The sequence below is a fragment of the Gopherus evgoodei genome, unplaced genomic scaffold (assembly GCF_007399415.2).
Source record: "Gopherus evgoodei ecotype Sinaloan lineage unplaced genomic scaffold, rGopEvg1_v1.p scaffold_76_arrow_ctg1, whole genome shotgun sequence".
In the NCBI taxonomy this organism is placed as follows: Eukaryota; Metazoa; Chordata; order Testudines; family Testudinidae; genus Gopherus; species Gopherus evgoodei.
In genome coordinates this window covers 306422-329539 of record NW_022060097.1, presented here as the reverse complement: position 1 = coordinate 329539, position 23118 = coordinate 306422, and the positions used below count along the sequence as shown (strand labels likewise).

General features: G+C 61.3%; 2 protein-coding genes across 3 annotated transcripts in view; both read right to left on the bottom strand.

The window, feature by feature from the left end:
* Nucleotides 1–149: 149 nt before the first annotated feature.
* On the bottom strand, nucleotides 150–8282 carry TOMM40 (translocase of outer mitochondrial membrane 40). Its single transcript, XM_030547907.1, has 10 exons — nucleotides 8163–8282; nucleotides 6597–6807; nucleotides 6141–6208; nucleotides 5195–5287; nucleotides 4854–4955; nucleotides 2988–3093; nucleotides 2636–2758; nucleotides 2362–2438; nucleotides 1804–1906; nucleotides 150–1719 (listed from the first exon to the last, which is right to left on the bottom strand). The coding sequence occupies exons 2-10, from the start codon at nucleotides 6796–6798 to the stop codon at nucleotides 1580–1582; spliced, it is 1014 nt and encodes a 337-aa protein (XP_030403767.1). The 5' UTR covers nucleotides 6799–6807; nucleotides 8163–8282; the 3' UTR covers nucleotides 150–1579.
* A 1573-nt stretch (nucleotides 8283–9855) lies between these two features.
* NECTIN2 (nectin cell adhesion molecule 2) overlaps nucleotides 9856–23118 on the bottom strand; it is a 41438-nt gene continuing 28175 nt past the window's right edge. Inside the window, exons 6-9 of one of the 2 annotated variants that reach the window (XM_030547905.1) lie at nucleotides 14315–14459; nucleotides 12167–12230; nucleotides 11919–12002; nucleotides 9856–11307 (exon numbers count right to left, since the gene is read on the bottom strand). In XM_030547905.1, coding sequence (XP_030403765.1) covers nucleotides 11125–11307; nucleotides 11919–12002; nucleotides 12167–12230; nucleotides 14315–14459 — 476 coding nt within the window. In that variant the 3' untranslated portion in view covers nucleotides 9856–11124. Of the gene's footprint in view, nucleotides 11308–11918; nucleotides 12003–12166; nucleotides 12231–14314; nucleotides 14460–21472; nucleotides 22712–23118 lie in introns of those variants that run through there. The other variant, XM_030547906.1, reaches the window with a different exon arrangement.

Below are 23118 nucleotides of genomic sequence, written 5' to 3'. Positions count from 1 at the left end.
ATCCACGCCCTGCCCCTCCTCGGGCCCATTTCTCAAGGAGTTTGGGGGGGGGTCATACTCAAGACTCAGCAACCCCCCTCCTGGCCCCATGGGAGGGGGAGGTCTTCAGCAGTGCTTCACCCCCCCTTTGTGAGACAGAAGTAGTTGAAGATGGTGCCCAGTGCTGCGAGGTTTATTCAGACTGGACATATCCAACATCTTGGGGAGAGGGGGCAGTGTTCTGAGGTTCTCTATAAAAGATCCTTCAGTTCCCATAACTTATAAACATGATTTACATGCAGCGTCTCTAACGGCAGGCGGAGGAACCCCCAATCCACCGCTTCTCCTGGTATTGGTGGGATCCCCCGATCCGTTGCTCCTCCTGGTGCTGCTGGGGGGGCTGAGAGGGACCCACCAATCCACTCCTCCAGGTGCTGCTGGGATTCCCCAAACCGTTGCTCCTCCTGGTACTGGTGGGAGGGCTGAGAAGGACCCACCAATCCACTGCTCCTCCTGGTGCTGCTTGGGGGGCTGACAGGACCCCTCCCTCAAAGCGCTGCTATTCCTCAGTGCTGCTGGGTGGGGATGGGATGCAGGCAGGGCCCCCCAAACTGCTGCTCCTCCTGTCAGGGGGGCACAGACACAGACCCCCAATCCGTGGTGGGTGCAGAGAGCACTCCATAGGTCCCTTGTGTCTCTTTGGATCAGTATCGGCTGGGAGGGGCGGAGTAGGATTGAGCAGGTGAGCTGGGGTGCAGCAGCCAGAGAGGTTGTGGCCCCATCACCCCAGGCACAGAGTCTGCCCCATAGCTCCCTGGGTGTGAGGTAAGAGGCTGCAGAGCCACTGGTACCCCAGTGATACAAGGGAGGGCTATAAATGGCACAAAGAGAATCTCCCCACAGCTGCACCGAGATGGGGGCGGCTTTGGGGAGGGATCCAACCCCTCCTGGCGGACAGTTGCAGGGTCAGTGTACCCCACCCGCTGAGGGTGAGACCCACCCAGCCCCGATCCCCACTCAGTGCAACAGGCCCAGCGATCCCAGCCCCAGGATAGAGCCAGCCCCCTTCCCGCTGCTCCAGGGGCAGGACCGTTCCTGAGGTCACAGTGCCCTCTGGTGAGGAAGGATGTCAGCACAGGGAATCAGATGTGGGGGTTATCCTGTCACTGGGTTCCCACGCACCCTCCCTACCTGGTGTCCCAGGACAGCCCACAGCCCCAAGTCCAAGACACTGGGTCCCCGCCCCGAGGCAGGGAGGGTTGCGCCTGCCCTCCCACCAGAGGGTCGAACCTTGTGTTTGGGGCTGAGCAGCCCCCAGGGACCTGTCCCGAGGAGCAGACAAAGTGACTGCAACAGGACAGTGCCAGAACCGCCAAACTAAGGGGCTTGCCCTGGGGATCAGACCCCTGGGCTCTGTCAGGACGTGGCCCTGTGGGGAGGTGCCTGCATGGGGCAGTAAAGGGGCTGGAGCCCCACACTCCAGGGCTTAGCTGGGCAGCACCAGCGCAGATGGGTGGGGCAAAGGGTCCCAGGGCAGCTCAAACTGCATGGCAGACTGGGTGGGGGGACACTGGAACTGGGAGGAGAGGAGGAGAGGGCTCTAGCCAATGGTGAGGCCGAAGCCGCACTGGAACTTGCTCTTGCGATGGTTCAGGAAGGCCCCCATGGCCAGCGTCAGGGGCAGCGGCAGCAGCTTCTTCTCCAGCACCGCACCCACGATCCAATTACTGTCCACAGAGCCTGCGTCAGAGAGCAGAGTTAGTGGCACTGGGAGAGGCTGGGGCGTGGGGCACAGAGGGGAAGGGCAGCCTGGGGCTGCCATACCTTTGAAGAGCAGGTTGGCCTTGGGCAAGTCAAGCTGGTAGCCAAAGGAGACGCTAGTGTCCTGCATGCGTGTGCTGGCCTCAAACTCCACGCCCACCTGCAGCTGAGGGGAGCAGGATTAGTCTAGCGAGCAGAGCTGCCAATCGCCCAGTAGGACCCCAGCCCTCCCCCACAGGACCCCACCCCCCTGGCCTCCACCCCTCCCCCACAGGACCCCAGCCCCCCAGCTTCCACCCCTCCCCCACAGGACCCCACCCTCCCCAAACACTATCCCGGACCACCCACCCCCAACGTAATCTCAGCCCCCAGCCTTCCCCAATGGGATGGCAGCCTCCAGGCTTGCAGACAATCTGGAGCAGCATCGAGTGTTCCTGGGGCAGGAACCCCTCACTCCCTCGCCTGCCCAGGCTCTCAGCTGTGCACCCCAGCAGCTCAGTTATACATAGCGCTCCACACATCACCTGCCTCCACCCCATGCTCCCAGACTGGGAGCCAAAGCCCCACCCTCACGTCAAAGGGGGAGCCAGATGGGAACGGGAGCCTCTGAGCACCACATACCTGGTCATTGGCTTTATGGTAGTAGGTTGCATGGGCCCCCGCTTGCCCCACTGTCAAGGTCCCAATCCAGTTCGGTGCTGTGGGGAGAAAAGAAGAGTGGTAGAGTGTCCGAGTGGGGCCCCCACCGAAGCCCTGAGCCAGGGAAGAGAACCCAGGAGTCTCAACTCCCAGTCCCCCTGCTCTAACTCACTACACCCCATTCCCCTGCTGGAGCTCGGGATATAACCTAGGAGTCCTGGCTGCTGTCTGCATTCTGCCCCCGTCCCCCAGGTACCTGTGTATTTCCCAGCCAGAGACATGACGGTGCCCTCCTCTCCTGGCCGGCGGTGATAGACCAGTTCGCCGCCCAGCGCCAGGCAGGGTGTGATGCTCTGTAGGTAATGGGCTACCAGGATCCCTGCGAAGAGAGACTGATCAGCTGGGGCGGGGCCCAGGAGATTACAAGGGTCAGGGTTCAGACTAGTGATGGTAGGCAGGGGCCAGGTTGGGGAGGTGGAGGGAGGGGAAGTGAAGGTGTCAGGGACTACGAATGGGGAAGGGGAGGCAGGAGCCAAGCTGGTGGGGGACTGCAGAGACTGGGTAGAATTTCAGAGCAGGGGCTTCAGAGGTGGGAATGGGGCTCTCACCTGAGCCCACCAGGATGTCGGGGTTTCCCAGCGTCACTGCCGCCGTGAAATCCTCCCCCCGATACTCTCCATCCACCTGCCAGTTCACGAACTTGGACTGCTGTGTCTGGAATGAGAGTGGGGGGACATGATGAGACTGGGGCAAACCCCAAGAGGCACACATCTCCCAGAGGCAGATTTACCATGAAAGAAACAGTGTGGTGGCATGGGGCCCTCAATGATGGGGGGTACGCACAATACAGGACAAACCTCCTCTGACAACCTGCCCCCGAGTCTTGGCCAGCAGCGCAGCAGAGTTCAGGCAGCCAGGCTGCCTGCTTTCTGTGGCCAGTGGCCCCACGCTGCTCCCAGAAGCGCCCGGCTGCTGGCACGTCTTTGCGTGCCCCTGGTTGTGGTGGGGGGGGGGGGGTGGGATGGGAGGGGAGGCACCTCTGCCTCCTGCCCCTGCCAGCTCACAGATACCTGCAGCCCCCGCTCCCCGGACCAGGGGCACACAGAAACATGCCAGCAGCAGTGCAGCAGGGCTAAGTTGGCTCCCTGCCCTCACTGCCTCCCTCCCTCCGCTCCCAGGAACTGCAGCCAATGGGAGCTGCAGGGGCCACACCAGCAGGCAGTGGTGCACAGAGATTCCCCTGGACCCCCTGCCTAGGAGCCGCTGCCAGAGCAGTGTGCCAGTTGCTTTGGGAGCCGCCCTGGCCAAGGTAAGCGCCGCCCCCCCGACCCTGCCCGCACACCAACCCCCTGCCTCAAGCCTCCACCCAAACTCCCTCCCAGAACCCGATCCCCGCACCTCCTCCCGCACCCCAACCTCCTGGCCCAATCAAGGTACCTCACTTTATTTTCATTTACTTCCTATTAGTTATAATATAGGAGAAGGATGAAGAAAAAAATAAATGAAAAATGGGGGGGAGATAAAAGAGAATGTTCTCTCTCTTGGCTGGGTCCCGAGGTGGGGCCCCTCCAAATGAAGCTGTGCACAGGGCCCCTCTAACTCTCAATCCACCTCTGACATCCCTGCTACCTTTGACCAGGTAACACCACTGCCTTAAATTGAGAGGGAGCAGCCATACTGCACTCACACCCCCCCACAGTTGGGACTCTCGCAGGGGTATACACAAGCGCTCTGATCCCCCCGCAAAAGGACAGGCTGAGAGAAGGACCCCTAGCGCGGCGGGAGGGGGAATACACAGACACTCTCACACAGACACACGCACGAAGGGACAGGCTGAGAGACGGACCCGCGGGGGATATACAGAGACGCTCTGACACCCCCACCATCCCAGCCCTCACAAAGAGATAGGCTGAGAGAAGGACCCACAGGGAGTATACACAGACGCTCTGACACCCCCACCACCCGCCCCACAAACAGGAGGGCTGAAGGAAAGACCTGCATGGGGGGGCTGGGGAAAGAGTAGAATACACAGATGCTCTGACACTCACAAATCCATATGCACCCCGCAAAGGGGCAGGCTGAGATAAGGATCGATGGGAGGGGAGGGGGGAGGAGGAAATACACAGACGACACTGACACACACACACACGCACCCGTGAAGGGGAGGGCTCACAGAAAGCCCCATGGGAGGAACACACAGATGCTCTGACACTGACACACACACACGTGTACGTGAAGGGGTGGGCTGAGAGAAGGACCCATGGGGGGTACGCGTGTGCTGCGGGGGGGCACACAGATGGGCACACACACGTACATGAAGGGGAAGGCTGAGAGAAGGCCCCACGGGGGGGGGGAGGGGGGACCAGATGCACGCTCTCTCGCTCTCTCTCTCTCTCTCACACACACACACACACACACACACACGTGTACGTGAAGGGGCAGGCTCAGAGAAGGACCCACGCTGCACAGTGTACCTGGAAGGCCACCTTGGAGCGCAGTCGGGTCGAGAGTTGGTGGATGATCTGGGCATTGAGGCTGCCACTGTTGTCCATGTCGCCCACCAGCACTGGGAAGGCCTGGAAGGGGCACGAGGGGGTGAAATATAGTCGAGTAACAGCCCCACCCCATATCAGGGCAACAGCATCCCTCTGCCCCAGCCCCACCCAGAGCCGCCTGCCTCGCCCCAAACTTCCCCACTGTCTGAATCGACATCCCCAACCCCTGCATCCAGATTAAAAACTCTCCCCCCACACACACACTGCCCCCGCTCCCCAGCACTTGCTCCCGGCCGGCTAAGTCCACCCCCCGCACTCACCTCTGTGGGGCTGAGCTGCTTGGTGCCCACATAGGTGACCCCGAAGTGGTAGCTGGAGTCGCCCACAGTGCTGAGGGCGACGCTGTGATTCACCTGGGGAGAGCAGGCAGAGTAAGCAGGGCCCACCACATCCTGCGTCTTGGCACGGTTTACACTAGACTAGTGGTTCTCAGCCAGGGCTCTGGGACCCACTGCGGGGCCGCGAGCAGGTTTCAGGTTGTCCACCAAGCAGGGCCAGCATTAGACTTGTTGGGGCCGAGGACAGAAAGCCGAAGCTCGGGCAACTTAGCTTCAGGGGGCCCACTGTGGCATGAGACCCAGGACAACTCCCCTGCTTGCTGCCCCCTAACGCTGGCCCTGGCTTTTATATGCAGAAAAACAGTTGTTGTGACACAGACAGGCCACGGAATTTTTATAGCCTGTTGGGAGGGCCTCAGAAAGAAAAAGGTTGAGAACTCCTGCACTAGACGACCCTTGCGGTCCCTTCTAGCCCCATGGTTCTATGCCTGCAGCCAGAGGGTAGGGCAGCCCAGGGACGCTGGCATGGGAGACTCGGGTTTGGGTCCCTAAAGTGATTGCATCTCCCTGGGCCTTGGCTCCCATCTCACATGTGGATAGTCACCTTGCTTGCCTCCCAGGACGCATGGAGATGAATGCATTAGACTGCAAGGGGTCAGATACATCGATGAAGGGCACCAGATAAGTACCTCACACAGAAAGCACCAACCCACAACCTCACCCAGCCCCAGACGCAACACATGAAATCAGGAGATTTGGGGTCACGTGCCCCCACCACATTTACAGCTGCCCTCAATCTGCACCCCTGTCCCCCCCAGCAGGCATATCTCTGCCCAGCCCACTCAGCTCCCACATCCTCCTGGGCTATAGCCTCACCCCCCTCAACCTCCACCCCAAACCCTGCTTCACCAGAGGGCACAACCCTTACCTGGAAATGGTTGCTAAGACCTTTATTCAGTGTTAGTTTCACACCTTCCATCTGGATGGGGAACAATTCTGGGGAAGAGACTGCAAGGGTCAGAACTGAGCCCATCCAGCCCAGCATGCCTTCACCCCATGGGCCCCTCCAGCCTGCTGGTAACTCCCTTCCCCCAATCAGACCCTTGGGCTGTCCAGCCTGGTACCCTCCCTGCTCCCCTAGGGACCTGTCCACCCTGGCTGAGGTTGCTGTGGTCCCAACCTCTGCACTTGGGGTCACATTCCTTGAAGGTGCCAGGACTGAGGTAGATATGTGTGTGTGTATGTGTGTAGACAATGGGTGCTAGGCTTTCACCTCTGCACTTGGGGTGACGTTCCTTGAAGGTGCCAGGACTGAGTTAGGTGTGTGTGTGTGTGTGTGTGTGTGTGCGTGCGCGTGTGTAGACAATGGGTGATAAACTTTCACCTTTGCACTTGCGGTGACATTCCTCAAAGGTGCCCGGGTTGGGCAGCCGATCCCCCTTCTCCTCTGGCCGCTCCTGCGCAGGAGGGCCCAGCCCGCTGACAGGAGGCATGGTGAAGCCAGGAGGCACTGACACCAGCCCAGATCCAGGACTCGGCATGGTGGGGGAGGGTGTGGGGGAGCTGGCAGCCAGGACGTTACCCATGGCGGGGGGCTGTGGAGAGAATAGAGAGCAGTGTTGGGAACGGATGAGCAGCACCAGATACCTCTCAATATGCCCCCCATGCCCTGAATACCCCCCCAATCCATACTACCCCATCTGTCCAGGATATGCACCCCAAACTGATACCTCCCCCAGTCTGCCCTGATACTGGTCTCCATGAATCCCCAGCTCCATCTGCTCCCAACCCTCCAATATTCCCTCCTGAGACTGTCAACCTCAATACCATCTCCCCAAACAGGGTTCATCTGCCCACAATACCCACAAGCTCCAGATACATTTGCCACAATACCCCTCTTGACACTAGCTTCCCACGGCCCACATCACCCACCTCGCCCCCATCGGGGTCTGACTATTGCAACACCCCAATTCCGCCCATGGGTGTATCTATCCCACCAACAGCCGATCCCGTCTGACGCCCCCTGGTGTGTTCCAACAGCTTCCTGCTCCCCAGACACTGACAGGGTCCCCGTCTCAACAGTGACCCCACCTGGCCCTCGACACACCCCCTCCAAGTTCACCTGCCCCTCGAGCTCCCCAGTTCACCTGCCTCGTGCCCCTCGATCCCCCTCAAGTTCACCTGACCCGCGCCCCTTGATCCCCCCGACTTCACCTACTCCGCGTCCCTCAATCCCACCCGAGTTCACCTGCCCCTCGATCCCCCCCAATCCCTCCCCGAGTTCACCTGCTTCGTGCCCCTCAATCCCCCCCAAGTTCACCTGCCCCACGTCCCTCGATCCCCCCCTGAATTCACCTGCCCCGTGCCCCACGACCCCTCCGAGTTCACCAGCCCCTCAATCCCTCCCCGAATGTACCTGCCTCGCGCCCCTTGACCCCTCCAGTTCACCTGCCCCGCATCCCTCGATCCCCCCCGAGTTCACCTGCCCCGCGCCCCTCGATCCCCCCCAAGTTCACCTGCCTCTCGACCCCCCCGGGAGTTCACCTGCCTCGCGCCCCTCGATCCCCCCCAAGTTCACCTGCCCCGCGCCCTTTGACCCCCCCAGTTCACCTGCCTCGCGCCCATCGATCCCCCCGCCGAGTTCACCTGCCTCGCGCCCCTCGATCCTCCCCCGAGTTCACCTGCCTCGCGCCCCTCGATCCCCCCCCGAGTTCACCTGCCCCGCGCCCTTTGACCCCCCCAGTTCACCTGCCCCGCGCCCCTCGATCCCCCCCAGTTCCCCTGCCCCGCACCCCTCGACCCCCCCCGAGGTCACCTGCCCCGCGCCCCTCGACCCCCCCCCCGAGTTCACCTGCCCCGCGCCCCTCGACCCCCCCCCCAGTTCACCTGCCTCGCGCCCCTCGATCCCCCCCCGAGTTCACCTGCCCCCCCCCCATCGATCCCCCAGTACCTGCCCGGGGGCCGCCTATCCCGCCGCCTCCCCGACACGGCCCCTCCAGCGCCCGTCTGGCCCCAGACTCACGAGGCGGCAGCAGCAGCAGCCGGAGCCGGGAGACACCCGAACCCGCCTGCACCGCCGCCTCCGCCCCGCCTCCGCCCCGCCGCCATTGGCCAGCTCTGACCTCGACTCCGCCCCTGTCGCCTCTATCGCGTATATCCATTGGCTAAGGGTAGCTAAAGCTCCTCCCTTTTCCGGGATTCTCTGACCTCATGAACTGTTGCCCCTCCATGTCCCGCCTGTTCCGGCATATGATGGATCGTCATTGGGTAGAGCCTTTACGGGACCCGCCCCCATGAGCCATTGCTATTGGACCTACCTGGATGTGTCCCGCCCTTCCCAGCGATATCACATCTCTATTGGCCACTGTGTCACCGTACCGTGCTCCTTCCCCATGCCGCCTTCCCGTTGGCTGGAGTCCATAGGAGATGAGGCCAGGCCAGGAGCTGCCCCTGATTGGCCACCCCACCAGAGGCGGGGCCCGAGGGCAGCAAGTTCGGTTGCACGGTGCGGCCGCAAGGTCAGGGCGCCGGCATGGTCCCAGCATGCACCGCGGCAGCCATAGAGTCCGCGGGGGAGTGCGGGTTCTGGCGTCGCCATTTTGGAGGCGGAGCCAAATACCAGCCCCGCCCCTCTAAAGGGAGCGGATTCCAGGTCCTCCCCCCCCCCCACCCCCAATAGGTATCGGGGCGGGAGTGACGGGAACCTCACCGGGCCCGGATTCTACTGTCCTCCCCAGAGGCTGGCAGTGTCCAGCCCCTCCCCCCCCGGGAATGGCAGTGTCTAGGCCCCCCTTCCTCCAGGAAATTGGTAGTGTCCAGGCTCCTCCAGGGAATAGCCATGTCTAGCTCCCCTCCCCCCAAGGGTAGCAGTGTTCAGCTCCCTGGGACCCACAGAGACTGTCATTGTCCAGCTCCCTGCCCCCTCTCCCCCCAGATGGCAGGGCCCCTTCCGCAGCTCATGGCAGTGTCAAGGCTCCCCCCCAATGGCACTTCCCCCAGACGCTGGCAGTGTCCAGGCTCCCCCAGGGAATAGCCATGTCTAGCTCCCCTCTCCCCAAGGATAGCAGTGTTCAGCTCCCTGGGACCCACAGAGACTATCATTGTCCAGCTCCCTGCCCCCTCTCCCCCCAGATGGCAGGGCCCCTTCCGCAGCTCATGGCAGTGTCAAGGCTCCCCCCCCCCAATGTTGACAGTGTCCAGCCCGCACTTCCCCCAGACGCTGGCAGTGTCCAGGCTCCCCCAGGGAATAGCCATGTCTAGCTCCCCTCCCCCCAAGGATAGCAGTGTTCAGCTCCCTGGGACCCCCCGAGACTGTCATTGTCCAGCCCCTGCCCTCCCCTAGATGGCAGGGCCCCCTCCCCAGATGACGGCAGTGTCCAAGCTCCCCCTCAGAGCCCTAAAATGGCAAGGTGCAGCAGCCCGTCCCCCTAGAGCATGGCAGTGTCCAGCCCCTCCACATCATATTCATAGGGGGTCCTCCAGTGGACATTGGATTTTAGGCTCACCCCAGCAGCATCCAGCCACCCATAGCTACCCCTTCCCTTGGATGTCAGTTTCAAGGCCTTCCCTGCTGCCCTCCCCCTCCCCCCAAGACAGCAGCTCTTGTGGCTGTTCCCAGCCAAAGAGGGAGAAATGCCAGCAGCACTGGTTTAGAAACATTTATTTTAAGAAACAGCAAATACAAAAACCAAAATCCCAATCCAAACCCATTTGCTCAGTAGTGGTTCCGAAGGCACCAGGGCAGCAGCTAAAGCCCCAGGCCCAGTCGTTCCGTAGTGTTATCGAAGGCACTAATCACCCTGTTCACTCAGGGTATCTGCAAAGGCACAAAAAGAAGCTGCTAACCCCCCATCTCTAATTTGACACCCGTGTGGAGGGAGAAAGAAGCAGCAGCAGCCTTATTTAGAGACAATCAAGATAGTAACACAAAAAACCCTTCACATTATCAGATCCCCCATGGCAGGTGGCTGTACAGCAGGGACCAGGACAGGGCTCAGAAGCAGGAGGGAGGAGGAGCTGATGACAGGGCCCCTGACCCAGCTGGGCTGGGGAGTCACTGAGGCAGGGATCCTGTCTGGGCCAGTGATGAAATTCAAGTAGACTCCAGGCTGGGGTTGCATCCTCCCCACACTTGCTCCTTGCAATAGATGGCAGCTCCTTGCAGCAGTGAAGGGACTGACCCACCGGTGTGTGGACAGGGAACCAGCCCCACAGCGACTCTACTTCCCCATCCCCTCCCGCTAGCAGCAGCAGGGAGCTGCTCCTACAGTAGCTCCAGTCACCCTCATGTCCCGCCAGGGGAAGATGCTGCCTCCCGCCCGTCATGGCTCAGACACAAGGCAAGGAGAGACCGTTCCTCTGGCATGGAGAGGGGGAGGATGAGTCCTGACCTTTGGCAAATCCAGACTTCTGGCACTGAGGCCTCCAGACCCCTCTCTCAGGCCCCAACATCCTGCTTTGCCCCTTAGGCCAGACCTGCTGAGGGCTGCAGCCTCACTGGGAGCAGATAGGACAGAAGCCCAGTTGGGGTGGTGAGCCAGGAACCAGTGTCAGTCCAGGGAGCTGTGGGCAGAGCCAGGTGTCTCAAGGGGGCTCCCTGTGTCCAACTGGATGGGGCAATCTCAGACATACATGGCTCAGGGAGAAGTGGGGGTGAGGCAGGGAGCTGTACAGCTGTCCGGAGAGCCATGTGTCTGTCCGAGACTGGGGATCCCAAGGAGTGGGAACTAATAGATTTCAAGGCCAGAAGGCCCATTGGGATCATCTAGCCTGATGTCCCATATAACAGGCCAGAGAACTTCCCCAAAACCCCAGGGAGCACCTAGGTTGGGGTCTCAAGTACAGGGCCGAGGGAGCGGGGAAGGGAGCTGTCTGTCTATCCAGGGAGAGACATGTCCATTTGTACCAGGCTGTCAGACGTACAAGGCCCGGGACATAATGAATCCCTGCTCAGGGGCACCCTCCCCAGAGGCGAAGGACAGGGCATCATAGATTGGGTTGATCTGGTCCAGGTATTCATCCTCCAGGCTGAGCCCCCTGGTTGCTGCTGGCTCCTTGTCCTCCAGCGTAGGCAGCTCATGGTACCACGGTAGGTCCTGCAAGATGGATGGATGGGCAGATGGGGTGGGCAGCAGGGTCACTGACCCCTAAGGGATCCTCTGGGCTCGCAGACAGATGGATGAACTAGTGGGTTAGAGTAGGGGAGCTGGGAGCCAGGACTCCTGGGTTCTATGCCCAGCTGTGGGACAGGAGTGGTGTTTAGTGGGTTAGAGCAGGGGGCGCTGGGAGCCAGGACTCCTGGGTTTTATGCTCAGCTATGGGAGGGAAGTGGAGTCTAGTGGGTTAGAATAGAGGGGCTGGAAGCCAGGACTCCGGGGTTCTATCCCTGACTTTTGGAGGAGAGTGGGGTCTTGTGATTAGAGCAGGGGTGGGGGGTGTCTGGGATCCAGGACTCCTGGATTCTCTCCCTGGCGCTGGGAGGAGGTGGGGTCTGGTGGGTCAGAGCAGTGGGGGCTGTGAGCCAGAACTCCTAAGTTCTGTCCCCAGCTCTGAAAGGGGAGAGGGATGTTTTGGTTAGAGCTGGGGCAGAGATTCCCAGAGGAGTTTCCAATCCAACCTGGTTGTTCTTGTCAAGGGTAATCCTAGCTGAGAGGATTGGGCACCTGATCCCTCTCCCCAATACCCTGCACCCTATCCCAGTAATTACCGGCTCTGTGGGATCCGCTGCAATGCTGGGCTCCAAGTAGGCAGCTTTCAGTGGGATGTTCTCAGCCTCAGGGGGATTAGTGACCTGGAATGAACCAGACACATTGAACCAGCCAGAGCCAGCAGTGTGCTGGGCTGCTCATCCAAGCCGGGGAGAGAACCCAGGAGCCCTGCCTCCCAGCCCCCACCCTGCTCCCCGCTAGATACATCCCCTCTGCTCCCTGGAGGTAGCAGAGATATGGCACCTACCACCTCAGGGTCCTCAATCTTCTTCTGAGGCGGAGGCGGCTTGTAGGCTGGAGGCCCATCTAGGCTGGGAGGTGGGGGAGACGGAGGCAGAGAGGTTAGTGTGGGTGGGGGCAGAGAGGGGAAAGCATGTACCTGAACCCCTATCCAAATTTCCTTCCTGACCCTCATCACCCTTCCCCCACACTGACCCCCTCCTCTTCCTCACTTCCACTCCCTCTCCTCCTCCACCCCTCAGAACCCTCAAACCCCCTTCTATACCTCTGACTCCCAGATTCCATCCCCCATGCTCTGATTCTCGGACGCTCTCTGAGCCCCCTCCCCTGATCTTCCTGCCCAAACCCCGACTCCTGTACCCCCAGACATCACTCTTTTCCCCAAACCCCAACCCCTGCACCCCCAGACACTGCCCTGTTCCCCAAACCCCGACCCCTGCACCCACAGATACTGCCCTGTTCCCTGAAACCCAACCCCTGCACCCCAGACTCTCCTCTGTTCTCCGAACGCCAACCTCTCGGTCCCCATGTTGCCCTGTTCCCTGACCCCAGCACCCCCAGACACCGCCCTGTTCCCCAAACCTTATGCCCCCAGACACCAGGTTCCCTGAACCCCCAAATCCTGACCCCTGCACCCCCAGATACCACCCTGTTCCCTGAACCCCCAAACCCTGATCCCTGCAGCCCCAGACACTGCCCTGTTCCCCAAACCCTATGCCCCCAGACACCACCCTGTTCGCCAAGCCCCAACCCCTGTGCCCACAGATACTGCCCTGTTCCCCAAACCCTGCACCCCCAGACACCAGGTTCCCTGAACCCCCAAATCCTGACCCCTGCACCCCCAGATACCACCCTGTTCCCTGAACCCCCAAACCCTGATCCCTGCAGCCCCAGACACTGCCCTGTTCCCCAAACCCCGACCCCTGCACCCACGGATACTGCCCTGTTCCCCAAACCCTGCACCCCCAGACACCAGGTTCCCTGAACCCCCAAATCCTGACCCCTGCACCCCCAGATACCACCCTGTTCCCTGAACCCCCAAACCCTGATCCCCGCAGCCCCAGACACTGCCCTGTTCCCCAAACCCTGCACCCCCAGACACCACCCTGTTCGCCAAGCCCCAACCCCTGTGCCCACGGATACTGCCCTGTTCCCCAAACCCTGCACCCCCAGACACCAGGTTCCCTAAACCCCCAAATCCTGACCCCTGCACCCCCAGATACCACCCTGTTCCCTGAACCCCCAAACCCTGATCCCCGCAGCCCCAGACACTGCCCTGTTCCCCAAACCCTGCACCCCCAGACACCACCCTGTTCGCCAAGCCCCAACCCGTGCCCACAGATACTGCCCTGTTCCCCAAACCCTGCACCCCCAGACACCAGGTTCCCTGAACCCCCAAATCCTGACCCCTGCACCCCCAGATACCACCCTGTTCCCTGAACCCCCAAACCCTGATCCCTGCAGCCCCAGACACTGCCCTGTTCCCCAAACCCTGCACCCCCAGACACCACCCTGTTCGCCAAGCCCCAACCCCTGTGCCCACGGATACTGCCCTGTTCCCCAAACCCTGCACCCCCAGACACCAGGTTCCCTAAACCCCCAAATCCTGACCCCTGCACCCCCAGATACCACCCTGTTCCCTGAACCCCCAAACCCTGATCCCTGCAGCCCCAGACACTGCCCTGTTCCCCAAACCCCAACCCCTGCCCTCTAGACCCGCCCTGCTCACCGAGCCCCAAGTCACTCACTCCTCGTTGTCCTGCTCTGTGCGATTTTTCTGCTGCTGGTGGAAAATCAGGACCTCAGTGGCCACCACAGCCACAGCCACGATGGCAGCAATGATGCCGCCGATGATGACACCATGTTCCCCGAACCCTCAAACCCTGACCCCTGCAGCCCCAGACACCGTGTTCCCCGAACCCTCAAACCCTGACCCCTGCAGCCCCAGACACTGCCCGGTTCCCCAAACCCTCAAACCCTGTCCCCTGCAGCCCCAGACACTGCCCGGTTCCCCAAACCCTGACCCCTGCACCTCCAGACCCCACTATGTTCCCCTCAAACCCCAACCCCTGCTCCCCTAAACACTGCCCTGTTCCCCAAACCCCAACCCCTGCGCCCCAGACCCACCCTGCTCACCGAGCCCCAAGTCACTCACTCCTCGTTGTCCTGCTCTGTGCGATTTTTCTGCTGCTGGCGGAAAATCAGGACCCCAGTGGCTACCACAGCCACGGCCACGATGGCAGCAATGATGCCGCCGATGATGCCCCCTGTGGTGCCCGCGCCAGCCATGTTGGGCTGGGCTAGGAGAGAGAGGAAGAGGGGGTGTGAGCAGGGGAGGGGCTATCACCCCCCTAGCCTCTCTGTGGCCCCCGCAGGGTGTCCCATGGGCATGAAGGAACCTTCCTCAGGATCCTGCATCCCCTCCACAGCCCCAGCATCACAGACCTGCCCCTAACCTCACCCACCCTCCAGTGCCCCTCAGCCCCCCACTGAAATCTAACCTCTACCCCTCCCTCAGGCCAGCCCGTCCCTCTCCCAGCCCTAACCCCTGACCCATTGGGCCAGGCACCCCCAGCCCCTGGGGTCCCAACTGCTCACTCTGGCCCAGCCCTCAGGAGCCCACCAGGTGGCGCTGCCGGGCCACACGATCCAGTCTGTGGGCCGAGCACCAGGCACTGGACCAGGTGGGACCCCACCAAAGGAGCTGACCCCAGCTCCCCACCACCACCCGCCCCGCTATAGTGAGTGTGGCGGCGGGGGGAGGGGGGTTCCTTGCATGAGAGTGACGGGGACTCCTGGGTCCCATTCCCAGCTCTGGGGTCTAGTGGGTTGGGGCGGGGGGGGGACTGGGAGCCAGGACTCCGGGTTCTGTTCCTGAGCACAAGGCTTGGAGGGGGGGTACAGAACCCCCCCACCTCCCATTTCTCCAGCCTGCAAACTCCCCTTCCCAGAATTACACACAGCCCCATGCATTATGCACAAGAAGCTGGGAACGCCGGCTGCTTTGCTGCAATTCAGCCAGGCCATTTCATTTTGTGTGTGTGGTGGTGTGGGGAGGTGGGGGAAGGCTTTCAGGTTGCCATGTTGCAGAAACCCTCGTGGAGCCAAAGATCTCAGAGCCAGCTGGGCCAGGCTGGCCTGGCTCCATCCAGCAACCCTGCGTCAGGTTCCCTTAGTGAGACGTACCCAAAGGCTGCCCCGGAAACCCTGCAGTTATGGGGGGTCCCTGGCCATGGGGAAGCCCCTCAATTCTCACCAGGTGAGAGCTGACACATGACCCAAAGCAGAGGGCTTAACAGGCACTTGTAACTCGAACTCTGCCAGCTCCTATGGCTGCCCAGGGCGGTTTATGTCAGTGGAGTCTCCTCCTCCGCCGGGGAGGGTGGGTAGAGCGTAAGCAACAGGGCTGGATCTCAGGACTCCTGGGTTCTGTTCCCAGCTGTCGCTGACTCCCTGGCTAACCTTGGTCCAGTCCCTGCCTCTCTCGGAAGCCAGTTCTCAGCTGGGAAATGGGGTAAGAGCTCTGGCTGTCTTCCCGACTTTGACCAGGAATGATTCAGTACCCAGCCTGATGGGGCACCCCTGCCTCAGCTGGGATCCGTGCAGTGCCTGGCACCACATGAGGCCCCCACACATGGGCCTCTCGACCCTCCCACAACACGTCAGTAAGAACACCACTCTCCCCACATTACAGACAGTGGCCGAGATTTCCAAAAGGGCCTGGTAATTTTGGGCATCCACCTCAACACCCCCGAAAAGAGAGCCTGGTTTTTCACAGGGCAGATGCTCAGTATTTAGCACCTCTCCCCTCCCAGAGCCAGAATAGAACCCAGGAGTCCTGGCTCCCAGCCCCCTTCCCGGCTCTAACCACTAGCTCCACTCCTGAGGGCACAGCCAGGGCTCTGCTGAGACACTGGGGGGGAGGGAGGCCTTTGCTGCCTGTGCCAGGATGGCAGCAGGTGACTCATGGGATCCAAAACCCATCAGCTCTCACCGGGGGAGGGGCTGTCTCAGCGTTCCCCCTCCCCCGCCACTGACGTGGGGAGAAATCAGAGCCAAGTTTCACTGTGTGCAGATGAAATACCAAAGCAATGAAACACTCACCCAGGGCCCCCCATCGCCTCCTCCCATCTGCAGGGCTGGGAATGCAGCAGGCCCCTTATCTTATCTCACTGCCTCCTCCCCCCCCCCAACAAAGCCCGACTCCCTTGGCGTGCAGCCAGCCCCCCCCATAGCTCCCATCCCCCCAGCACCTGCAGACAAGCATTGGTTCTTCCCCCCAAGCATCAGTGCGTCCCCCCACCCCACATGGGCTCCAGATTGGTGTTTATGTGACCCCAGACTCAGCACCCACCTACGTGGCCCTGCACAGCTGCAGCTGGACTGGTGAATTTCAGGTTTCACCTTCAGCCTTGGGGTGTGCCCAGCTCTCATCCACCCCTCAGCCGCTGCCCCCCTAGGTGCAATGGGCCTGGGACCCCATCTACCTCCTGGGCTCTGGGGCCAAGCCCACCCCCAGCTGGTTCCCCCCCAGTCCCCTCCTGGGCTGTGGGGCCCCAAGACTCCCCCAGCGGTGAACTCCCCCATTCCTATCTCCCAGGCTCTGGGGCTCAGAGACCCCACCTAGCTGAGATCCCCAGTCCTCTAGCTCCCTCCTGGGCTGTGGGACCCCAAGACTCCCTCAGCTGAGACCCCCAACTTTGCAAACCCCAGTCCCCCAGCTCCCCGACCCTGAGATTCAGGGATCAGAGGACACTTCCTTGAGGGGCACATTACCAGAGGCCACAGGCACTGGGCAGGGAGGGTGATAGGATGCCGGACTAGTGACCCCCTCCCAAAGGGAAGGCAGGATGGTCTAATGGTTAGGCCCTTGCCTAGGACTCAGGAGCCCTGAGTTCCATCCCCTGCTTCCTCCCCCCCCCCCCCGACCCCAGCCTTCATGTTCCTTGGGGTGGGTCTATGGGGCAAAGCCCCTGCAGGGGTGAGTCTCCAGGGGGCTTGCGCTTTGTGTGGGGACAGCCCCTGGGGGGAGGAGCAGGACAGCAAAGCACCTTGAGCTCCCCGGCTGCGCAGCACTAGGCAAGAACTGGCTGAACAGTTTCTCCCACCCTCCCCTCCCTTGGCAGGAAACAGCCAGGCTGTGAGGGGAGGGAAATGGTGTTTCCCTAGAAATGTTTTGATGAAACCGAAATAGGAGACCAGGCTTCGGCTTGGTGTTTCCCCCTTTGCATAAACAGAAAAACAAACCTGTCCCTGTGACTCCGCAGTTACAGCCACTGGGGAAGAGCCCAAGCGGGACAGGAACTCACGCCTGGTCAGCCCCACCTGTGCTTGCTACAGGTGGGTCCAAAGGGTCCACACATTAGTGAACCATCTGCTGATCCTTCAGCAGCTGAGCAATTGCTGCAGGCAGCTGCAGAATCCAACAGCTCCCTGCTAACTCCACAACCCCTGGGAGAAATGTGCACGGTGGGGAGATGTCCCATAACCCCCCCAGCTCCCGGAGTCACGGGCTGATGGGATGGGAGGGGCTTGGCTTGCGCACTTTACAAAAGGGAAGTTCTAGCCTGCGGTTTTTTGGGAGAAAAGTTACACGACATGGAGTGTGACCCCTACACGCTCAGACAGACGCCAGAGAGAGGTCACAGAGCAGGAGCCCCCTGCGCCAGGCGCTGCACAAACACAGATGGGCTACATGTGTCTCTAATCTCCAGGCATCCTCCCAGCAACCCCTTCCTGTTGAGCCCTGGGAAAATCCCCGCTTCTCCCTGCAGTCCCACTTCCCTGCCAGGAATAAACATGGGCTATTTATACACCACAGTCACTTAGAACTACGCCCGCAGCTCAGGAGAGCTGCAGAGAGGAAGTGACAGGACTTCCAGGAACGGGCAGAGACAGGGATGGCGTCACCCACCAGTGCTTAAGGACTCACCCTTTCACTTCTGCCTTCACCCCAAGGGATTATCCTTGGGCTGCAGAGAGCGGCAGGTATGGAGCTTAGCACAGTCCCGGCACCTGACTGCCATTCCCCCTGCCCTACAGCAACCCTCTGCCTAGCATGCACCCCACCCCCAGAGACCCCCTGCCTAGCATGCACCCTACCAACCCCACAGAGACCCCCTGCCTAGCATGCACCTCCACCCCTCCGAGACCCCCTGCCTAGCATGCACCCTACCAACACCACAGAGACCCTCTGCCTAGCATGAACCCTACCACCCCCACAGAGACCCCCTGCCTACCATGCACCTCCACCCCCCAGAGACCCCCTGCCTAGCATGCTGTGACGAACTGGGAACGTTCTTAATGTTTTCTCTGAATACTGTGTTGGTGCCTCAGTGTCCCCATGGCAGTTCTTAAGTATCTGGCAGAGCAAAGGGCCAGTGCACCTAAATGCCTGACACTCTGTCTCCTAGCAACTCATGGCCTGGGCCCCCCCTCTGCAAAGGTGCCAGCTGAAGGTGTTGGAGACAAAGGGATCAGGTGACCTCCTGGCCCGGGAAAGGGGCTGAGCAGAGAGGAGGGGCTGGGAGGGGTTGTTAGTCTGGAGCTGGCTGGGGTCAAGGGTGGAGGGCAGACCTGGGGGTCTGGCTCACTGCCCCCCAGAATGGACCCAGCCGAGGGGTCCGGTTCGCTGTACCTACAAGCTCTGTTTTAGACCCTGTTCCTGTCATCGGATAAAACCTCTGTGTTACTGGCTGGCTGAGAGTCACATCTGACTGCAAAGTGGGGGTGCAGAACCCTGTGGCTTCCCCAGGACCCCGCTGGGGTGGACTCGCTGTGGGAAGCGCACGGAGGGGCAGAGGATGCTGAATGCTCCAAGGAGAGACCCCAAAGTCCTGACCGGCTTGGTGGGGAGCAGTTCCAGAGCATCGCCCGGTGACTCCGTGACACATGCACTCCCGACTCCCTGTGTAGCATGCACCCTACCAACCCCACAGAGACCCCCTGCCTAGCAAGCACCCCTCCTGTTGTCATGACCTCATCCCACACAAAGTCGCCTACCTGGCATATGCTCTGTCCCTGCACCCTGCCTGGCATGCCCTCCCCCAGCCTGCACCCACCCCGCAGGCTGTGACCAGCCCATCCCCCCAGATCTAGAGCCCAGCCCAGGGCTGGGAGAGGGGCAGGTGCTATTTTTAGCTCAGGCAGCTTCAGCCTCAGCTCCCCAGCGCTGGTCCCCTGCAGGGATGGGGGGGCTGCACTCATGTAAAAGGGGAATGGCCCCAGTACGGCTGCTGTTACCCTTCAGCTCCCAGCCCTTGGGAGGGCTTCAGTTAATTGGTCTTTAGGCACCTACAAAAGCTGCCCTCAGCCCCCCGCCCCATGCTACTTTGTGGCTGCAGCCGGACGAGACAGGTGTCCCAGGCTCCTGCGGGGGATGGGGTGCCTGTCAGCCCCAACCCCTCGCTTAGCCAAGGGATGCTCAGCAAGAACATCAGGCAGGAGATTCCCAACGGATGAAAGGAAACGACTCGGAACTCGCTGCTACCAGACATGGGGAGTCACCCAGGGAAAACACCAGCAAAGTACTAACCCCCTTATACACCCCAGCGCGGCTGTGACACTGATCTCTAGGAGGGTCAGGATCAGACCTGCGCTAGGGGTGGGGGGATTGGCGGGGTCTCACACCTCCCCTCTGACACACAGCACCAGATGGGAGACAGGATGCTGGGTTAGATGGGCCCTCACCTGGCAACTGCCAGATTCCAAGCCTCAGCTCAAAGGCAGCAGCTCGGACCCTGGGCTGGGGGGCAGGTCCCAGGCCTTTCCAGTGCTGTGAGGTAGGATTAGGGAACTGTCTCTTCAAAGCTGGAGCTGCCGGGTCAGGACCAGGTCAGCCAAAAAACCAACCGCAGGACTGCTGAACTGACACCACAAGCTCCCAAGGGACATGGGGGCTGGAGGGGGGCTGCCCCAGGCCTGCAAAGCCATGCGAGAGCAGCATGGGGGGTGGGGAGGACAAGTCCCACAACAGATCACAGAGCCCGGGTCTCTCCAGCTCCTCCAGCCTGGGTGGGTGGCACTCGCCGCCGAGGTCACAAAGCATTAGGGGGATCCTGGCAGTGGGGAAGGGAGGGAATTGTGGCAGCGGGAGGGGGGGCAGCAGAGAATTAGGGAGGGACCCTCAAAGGGAGGAGTGGGGGGAGGAGCCCCAATACAGAACCCAGGAGAGCAAGTCAGTCTGGGGGCCCCTTACTGGTGTCTCAGCTCCCCCACCCGACATCTGGCCCCAGCTCCTCTCAACATGGCCTCTGCACAAACCATAAACCACATTTCACACCTGAGCGGATGCCGCAGGCCTGAAACCACAGACACCTGCAGCGACACCCACAGGCCTCCCCAGTCCGCCAGGGTGGGCCCAGTTCCCAGTCAGGGGCAACGGGCTCCCAGGCCGACCCTTCCCCCGTCAGACGAGCTCCCGCCCGGCCCAGACTCTAGGAATGCACAACATGGAGCCGGGCACAAGACAAACGGCAGAATGAGTGCGGTGCTGACAGAGCCGGGCGACCCCCCAAGCCAGCCACCGACCTGCCTGCTACCAATAAAATGGACATGTCCCAGGTTTTCCAACTGCCCCACAGCAGGCTGCGTTTGGGAAGCAGGCCCCACTAACACTTTCCGTCGCCCCAGACACTGCATGTGAGCTGGGGGGGGGGGTCTGATGTTCCCACCCCTCCTCCTGGGGGGGGGGGATTTTTTGTTTTGTGTTGATTAAAAAGGAAAATTCTGTGACAGCACAACAAAAAGCACCAGCTGTTTCAGTTGGAAAGTTTGGGTTTTTTTCCTGCCCACAGAAATCATTTCTGGCCATTTCTAGATGGTTGGTAATTCGCTGTCCCCATACACCCCCTCTTCTATACCCCTCCAGCACAATACCCCATAGACACCCCTCACCCTGCTAGCAATACATTTCCAGTGTGCCCCCGGCCAGCTCCCTCCCACGCCCACTCTGCAGTAAGGCACATGCCCTCCCCCACTCACTTCCTCTATAAGCCCCCAGCACGCCCGCCTTGACACTGCACTCCCCCAGCACGTCCGCTTTGCCACCTTGCCCCCCCAGCACACCCGCCTTGGCACCGCACCCCCCAAGCACACCCGCCTTGGCACTGCACCCCCCCAGCATGCCCGCCTTGGCCGCACACACAGCTGCCCTCCCAAACACACCTGCCTTCATGCACATGCCCCCCCAAATAATGCAGACTCTTCCCCTCACCACCTGCGCAGCCCTTGGTGCTGTGCCCCACCCCTCAAGCCCCCATCAATACTCTTTTCAGCCCCCAGTCCCACCCAGCAATGAGAAGAGACAGCTGGGCCTGGGCTCCAAGGAGACTTTATTACATACAAAATGGAGACAAGATGGTGATGGTGCCATAGCAACCAGTACACTACGAAAATAACCGCTCTCGGGGGCTCAGGATATTTACATGGGGGAGACGGAGGAGCTGGCACTGTAAGACACAGCGGAGGGGCAGGGAGAACAGTGTGGGGAGGGGTGTAAACAGTGTGTGTCACAGACACTGGGAGACAATGGAGCAACAGCACTCACTAGGACAGGTCACTGACATAGGGTGCGCCTCGGGGGAGCCCCCCAAACGGGGAGGGAGTCACACCAACTCTCCTGCTCTCGTTACAGGTGGCGCAGAATCAGGCAAATCACATCCTCAACCAGGGAGCTGCGTGGGTCTCCTTTTAAAGGGGGAGGGTCTGTGTTCCCCCACCCCACCCCCCAATGCCTGGCTCAGGATCTACTGTGTTGTACAAAACCCAAGGCATCAACACGAACCTTCCTGCCCCCGCCCCACGTGTTCACCCAGAGCACAGCGTCCACATCCCAGCACATGGGTGTCAACGGAGCCTTTCACCCAACACAAGGGTGCATCGCCCCCCACCTGGCCAGGCAGCGGAGACCCGCCTACTGCCTGGGGCTGGCGGGATCACGAGTCAGGAGTCCAGCGTCCATGGCCCCCCAGCAGCCTGTCGCCCCCTGGGAGTTCCGCAGCCCCCTGAGTTAATCCGTCTCTGCTCCCCAGACACTCTCGTCCTCGCCTGCGAGGGGTTCACCTGCCATTGTCTCGGCTCCCCCCAGGGCCGGGCGGTCACACGTAGACAGCCATCTTGGAGATGATGGACCCGTCATGCTGTGACTCCATGTCGTCGTCCTCGTAGCCGCTCGGAGCGCCCTGCCTGGGGTGGGCACTGAGCCGCGACATGGGCCCCACCTCGTCAAGCCGCTCCTCCTCCTCTTCCTCCTCGTGCCACTGGCTGGGGTAGCTGTAGGGGCCGGACTGCTCCCTGGGGGCCCCCTCACCCGGCGTGGCCCTGAGGGGCCGGTCCAGCTCCGAGTTGGGGTGGTAGATTAAGCTGGGGGGCGGAGCGGCCCCATTGCCAAAGATGCGGGTGGTGGGGTCATAGGCACCCTTGACAGGGGGTCGGGTGCGGCGCCGGTGGAGCAGGAAGAATACCAGAGCCCCGAGCAGGGCGAGGGCCAGGATGCCCCCAACGAGACCCCCGGCAATGGCTCCGGCGCTGCTCTGCAGCCTCATGGGGTGCTCTGGAGTAGAGAAAAGATGGAGGCAGGGGGTCACTCTCCAAGCTTCGGGGGGAGGGGGTGTTGCTCGCCACGTGCCGCTGGGCAGAAGAGCCGCGGATGGAGCCATTGGGGGTGAGGGGGAGGGCCGTGGTGACCCCTTTGTCATCTGAGGCGGTGCTTCCATGCAGAGCCGGGTCCTCCTGGGGCCAAGACGGGGTCTCCCCTCCCTTCCCCGCTCTGCCTAGTGCTCACAAACTCACACCCTGCCCAAGCCCACAATGCACCTGGGTCCCTGCATGCCCATCCCCCACAATACACCTGGCTGTTGGCACGTGCCCCACCCCCACCCCACCTGGCTGTTGGCACACAACAAGCCCCCGTCCCCCTCTCCACAATGCAACCGGCTGTTGACATATGCCTTACCCTCT

Coding starts and splice junctions, on each gene's coding strand:
- TOMM40 (XM_030547907.1), bottom strand. CDS start 6,798: ATGGGTAACGTCCTGGCTGCCAGCTCCCCCACACCCTCCCCCACCATG. Junction 4,956..5,194: donor AGCAGCTCAGCCCCACAGAG/GTGAGTGCGGGG, acceptor TGCCCCTTCCAG/GCCTTCCCAGTGCTGGTGGG. Junction 1,720..1,803: donor GGCCAACCTGCTCTTCAAAG/GTATGGCAGCCC, acceptor TCTCTGACGCAG/GCTCTGTGGACAGTAATTGG.